The sequence below is a fragment of the Rana temporaria genome, chromosome 3, assembly GCF_905171775.1.
Source record: "Rana temporaria chromosome 3, aRanTem1.1, whole genome shotgun sequence".
NCBI lineage: Eukaryota > Metazoa > Chordata > Amphibia > Anura > Ranidae > Rana > Rana temporaria.
The window spans coordinates 284514491-284520629 of record NC_053491.1 but is presented as its reverse complement, the minus strand read 5'-3'; the positions used below and the strand labels follow the sequence as shown (position 1 = coordinate 284520629).

The following is a 6139-nucleotide window of genomic DNA, read 5'->3' as shown; positions in this document are numbered from 1 at the left end:
TTGGCTTAGACACAGCAGCAGTGCCATTAGATCCCACTGCTGTCAATCAACCTGAGTGAGGTAATAAGGAGAGAGAGGGGGTGGGGCCAAACCGCAGCTCCCTGTCTGAATGGATACACGGAGCTGTGCTCGGGCACTCAAAAGGGGGGGAGGGGCCAGAAGAGCCAAAGAGGGACCCGATAAAGAAGAGGATCCAGGCTGCTCTGTGCAAAACCACTGCAACAGAGCAGGTAAGTATAACATGTTTGTTATTTTTGTTGAAAAGGAGACTGGCAATTAATTGGTAACATTTTATTGTGTTTATGCTGATTACACCCTTTGTTACCTTACGAGTAATATACCTAGAGTGCAGGAGTCCAAAATGTTACTCCCAGTGAGCTGAATTCATCAAAACTTGGGCAGAGTGAATCTGGAGCAGCTGTGCATGACAAGCAATCAGCTTCTGTCTTCAGCTTATTCAGTAAAATGAAAGCTAAAAGCTTATTGGTTGCCATGCACAGCTGCTCCAATTTTGACAAAGTCCACCAAAGAAGTCGCACCCTATTGTCGGTAATGGAACTGTTCAAATCAGTGCGACACCGATTTGAAAAAGTAGTCCCTGCACTACTGTTGGTGACTTGCATTGACATCTGTGCATAAAGTTGCACAGATGTCAGCCAGGTGGCACTGATGTGCGGCTTTGAAATTGTGTGATTTCAAGTGAAGTCGTACCATTTCAAAGCTGCATTCAGTGTGAACCAGGGCTAAGGGTCTATAGTTCAAGGGTCAGGAGTGTGGAACGCACAGTGCGCTCTACAGCGTACGACCAAAATTCCCCCCTCTACAGCGTACGACCAAAATTCCCCCCTCTACAGCGTACGACCAAAATTCCCCCCTCTACAGCGTACGACCAAAATTCCCCCCTCTACAGCGTACGACCAAAATTCCCCCCTCTACAGCGTACGACCACAATTCCCCCCTCTACAGCGTACGACCAAAATTCCCCCTCTACAGCGTACGACCACAATTCCCCCCTCTACAGCGTACGACCAAAATTCCCCCCTCTACAGCGTACGACCAAAATTCCCCCCTCTACAGCGTACGACCAAAATTCCCCCCTCTACAGCGTACGACCAAAATTCCCCCCTCTACAGCGTACGACCAAAATTCCCCCCTCTACAGCGTACGACCAAAATTCCCCCCTCTACAGCGTACGACCACAATTCCCCCCTCTACAGCGTACGACCAAAATTCCCCCCTCTACAGCGTACGACCAAAATTCCCCCCTCTACAGCGAACGACCAAAATTCCCCCCTCTACAGCGAACGACCAAAATTCCCCCCTCTACAGCGTACGACCAAAATTCCCCCTTCTACAGCGAACGACCAAAATTCCCCCCTCTACAGCGTACGACCACAATTCCCCCCTCTACAGCGTACGACCAAAATTCCCCCCTCTACAGCGTACGACCAAAATTCCCCCCTCTACAGCGAACGACCAAAATTCCCCCCTCTACAGCGTACGACCAAAATTCCCCCCTCTACAGCGAACGACCAAAATTCCCCCCTCTACAGCGTACGACCAAAATTCCCCCCTCTACAGCGAACGACCAAAATTCCCCCCTCTACAGCGTACGACCAAAATTCCCCCCTCTACAGCGTACGACCAAAATTCCCCCTTCTACAGCGAACGACCAAAATTCCCCCCTCTACAGCGTACGACCACAATTCCCCCCTCTACAGCGTACGACCAAAATTCCCCCTTCTACAGCGTACGACCACAATTCCCCCCTCTACAGCGAACGACCACAATTCCCCCCTCTACAGCGAACGACCAAAATTCCCCCCTCTACAGCGTACGACCAAAATTCCCCCCTCTACAGCGAACGACCAAAATTCCCCCCTCTACAGCGTACGACCAAAATTCCCCCCTCTACAGCGAACGACCAAAATTCCCCCTTCTACAGCGTACGACCAAAATTCCCCCCTCTACAGCGTACGACCAAAATTCCCCCTTCTACAGCGAACGACCAAAATTCCCCCCTCTACAGCGTACGACCACAATTCCCCCCTCTACAGCGTACGACCAAAATTCCCCCTTCTACAGCGAACGACCAAAATTCCCCCCTCTACAGCGTACGACCAAAATTCCCCCCTCTACAGCGTACGACCAAAATTCCCCCCTCTACAGCGTACGACCAAAATTCCCCCCTCTACAGCGTACGACCAAAATTCCCCCCTCTACAGCGTACGACCAAAATTCCCCCCTCTACAGCGTACGACCAAAATTCCCCCCTCTACAGCGTACGACCAAAATTCCCCCCTCTACAGCGTACGACCACAATTCCCCCCTCTACAGCGTACGACCAAAATTCCCCCTTCTACAGCGTACGACCACAATTCCCCCCTCTACAGCGAACGACCAAAATTCCCCCCTCTACAGCGTACGACCACAATTCCCCCCTCTACAGCGTACGACCAAAATTCCCCCCTCTACAGCGTACGACCAAAATTCCCCACTCTACAGCGTACGACCAAAATTCCCCCCTCTACAGCGTACGACCACAATTCCCCCCTCTACAGCGTACGACCAAAATTCCCCCTTCTACAGCGAACGACCAAAATTCCCCCCTCTACAGCGTACGACCAAAATTCCCCCCTCTACAGCGTACGACCAAAATTCCCCCCCTCTACAGCGTACGACCAAAATTCCCCCCTCTACAGCGTACGACCAAAATTCCCCCCTCTACAGCGTACGACCAAAATTCCCCCCTCTACAGCGTACGACCAAAATTCCCCCCTCTACAGCGTACGACCAAAATTCCCCCCTCTACAGCGTACGACCACAATTCCCCCCTCTACAGCGTACGACCAAAATTCCCCCTTCTACAGCGTACGACCACAATTCCCCCCTCTACAGCGAACGACCAAAATTCCCCCCTCTACAGCGTACGACCACAATTCCCCCCTCTACAGCGTACGACCAAAATTCCCCCCTCTACAGCGTACGACCAAAATTCCCCACTCTACAGCGTACGACCAAAATTCCCCCCTCTACAGCGTACGACCAAAATTCCCCCCTCTACAGCGTACGACCAAAATTCCCCCCTCTACAGCGTACGACCAAAATTCCCCCCTCTACAGCGTACGACCACAATTCCCCCCTCTACAGCGTACGACCAAAATTCCCCCCTCTACAGCGTACGACCAAAATTCCCCCCTCTACAGCGTACGACCAAAATTCCCCCCTCTACAGCGTACGACCAAAATTCCCCCCTCTACAGCGTACGACCAAAATTCCCCCCTCTACAGCGTACGACCAAAATTCCCCCCTCTACAGCGTACGACCAAAATTCCCCCTTCTACAGCGTACGACCAAAATTCCCCCCTCTACAGCGTACGACCAGTACAAATCTCCCCTCCAAGCCAACATCCTCCATACAGATCTCCCCTAACAACCCTCAATCCTGCCTCCCCCTTAAAGTGGAACTTTCCGCTATAGAATTAAAATTGGCGGATGGGCAGGATTTTGAATGCAGAAGAGACAATGCTTTGTCATGTCTTCTGCATCAAAGCTACTTACCTACCTGTCTGCCCTTGTCCAGTGAGCCGCGCATGCACAGCTTACTGTACAAATTCAGCACTGCTGCATCTGGCTGAACTTCTAGTTGAGTAATGCTCTGCTATAAAGTGTTTGTTACCCCAAAACGTCATATTCCTCATATGTCCCTGTGGCACCATGTACTTGTATGAGAAAGTATGCTGTTCTCTTGGTATGCTTCCTTTATGTGAAATCCCTGTTGTTGCTGCCAGTCCCTCTGCTTTCCTGTTAAAAACTGACCACACTAAGCAGAACACATCGTGGTCAGTTCTCTAGCTGTGCTCTCTTTCAATGATCAGACTTGTCCTAACATGCCCCCGCTGCACATCAATTCACTGGAAAGTTCAGTGTGCTGCCACCTCTCCTCCCCCAGCTCTTATGCTGCTGAGAACAGGGGGGGGGGGTATTTATAATGTATTTTTATATCTATAAAAAATATAAAAATGTTTTGCCTTTCATTTTTATGTTAAACTGAAGGGGTTGTTTTACAAGGTGATTGTTTACAATCACTTTAACCACTTGACTACTGGGCACTTAATCCCCCTCCTGCCCAGACCAATTTTCAGCTTTCGGTGCTCTCACACTTTGAATGCCAATTACTCAGTCATGTAACACTGTACCCAAATGTTTTTTTGTCCTTTTTTTCATACAAATAGAGCTTTCTTTTGGTGGTATTTGTTCACCTCTGTGTTTTTTATTTTTTTGCGCTATATATGAAAAAAGATTTCTTTGGTAAAAATAACCCAAATTTGTGGATATTATTTGGTCTGTGTAAAAGTTAGAGAATCTACAAGCTATGGTGCCAATCATTACAAATTGATCACATCTGATGTATTGGCGGCCTATCTCAGACAGATGGCACTAATACGTGGCACTGATGACAGATGGCACCGATACGTGGCACTGATGACAGATGGCACCGATACGTGGCACTGATGACAGATGGCACTAATGACAGATTGCACTAACACTGATGACAGATGGCACCGATACGTGGCACTGATGACAGATGGCACCGATACGTGGCACTGATGACAGATGGCACTAATGACAGATTGCACTAACACTGATGACAGATGGCACCGATACGTGGCACTGATGACACGTGACACTGACAGGTAGTGTTTTGTTGCGTTCACTCACAGATCTGCAGCACAGATCGCTCTCCCTCCTCACACGCGGTCTCCGTGTGAGGAGGGAGAGCCGGCAATGAGAGAATCAGATATGTCTGCATTTGAGATCATCTCTCACATTGGACATGCGGATCAAGTGCTAAATAGCCGCTGTCATTGGCCATTTAGCACGCTCTGTCATTGGTTGTGTCCACAGCCAACACAGATTTTCCCCAAAACGCACCTGCTACGGCATGCGGGGAACAAGTAAACAGTAGGACGTACAGGGACACCCTCCCGGCAATTGAGCGCTGCGCTATAGACGTCTTTCGTCTATAGCGCGGGTTCCAAGTGGTTAAGACTCCTTTCACACTGAAGGCACTTTTCAGGCATTTTAGCGCTAAAAATTGCCCCTGAAAAGCACCTTCCACACCTCCCAGTGTTTTCACACTGGAGCGGTGCGCTTGCAGGACAGAAAATAAAAGTCCTGCAAGCAGCATCTTTGGGGGTGGTGCGGGAGCACGCCCCTATACCGCCCCGCCATTGAAATCAATGGACAGTGCTGCCAAAGTGCTTTGGCAGCGGTGCTTTTTAACCCCTTTACCGCTAAAGCTCGGGCGGTCTGAGTGTGAAAGTAGCCTAATACATACATCTTCCCCAAAACAGACTCCTCAGTACACACGACTCCCCGAGCACATACTGACCCCCACCTAAATCCTCCAGTAAAGAACCCGCCCCCATAACAGACCACCTATCAAGTACAGATAATCTCCTTCCCACCCAGGAAAAAGCACACATGGACCCCCCAATACAGACACACTCCCTAACAACAAGTACAGCCCCTCCCGAGAGCTGAGAGAGAGAAGCACTCCTCCCGTATAAAGGAAGGACACTTCCTGCCACTGTCTGTCACCGAAGAGGAGGCTGCGGACTCGCAACACAAAAACTTCACTCAGCTCAGCTCAACGAGTGACGTCCCGGACCGCCTCCTCTTCCGCTCTTGTCAATAAAGTTGAGTGTGAAGAAGCGTGTGGTGGGAGGGGTTTTTTGTGAGCGGGACTGTCAACTTTTGTTCTCCTCGGTGTCCGGGAAAGATGCAGTCGGTGCGAGGGGAGTCCTCACTGCCACAGCAGGCCGGCCTGGTAGGTGTGGGGGGAGATATTCCTGTGCTGACTTAGAGGAGGCTAGTATCAATAGGGAATCCCCACAATATGAAGAGGTAAAGCGGAACTCTTTAACCACTTGACCATTGGAATATTTACCCCCCCCCCCTTTCATGACCAGGCCAGAGACAGCACTGCGGTACTTTACTGACAATTGTGCAACGCCAAATAAAATCGATGTCTTTTTTTTCTCCCACAAATAGAGCTTTCTTTTGGTGCTATTTGATCACCTGCGTTTTTTAGTTTATAAAAATTATATATATATATATATATATATATATATAT

The 6139-nt window shown here is 49.6% G+C and overlaps 1 protein-coding gene across 1 annotated transcript in view; it reads left to right on the top strand.

The window, feature by feature from the left end:
* Nucleotides 1-5706: 5706 nt before the first annotated feature.
* HAUS1 (HAUS augmin like complex subunit 1) overlaps nucleotides 5707-6139 on the top strand; it is a 48100-nt gene continuing 47667 nt past the window's right edge. Inside the window, 1 exon segment of the mRNA XM_040344723.1 lies at nucleotides 5707-5833. Coding sequence (XP_040200657.1) covers nucleotides 5786-5833 — 48 coding nt within the window. The 5' untranslated portion in view covers nucleotides 5707-5785.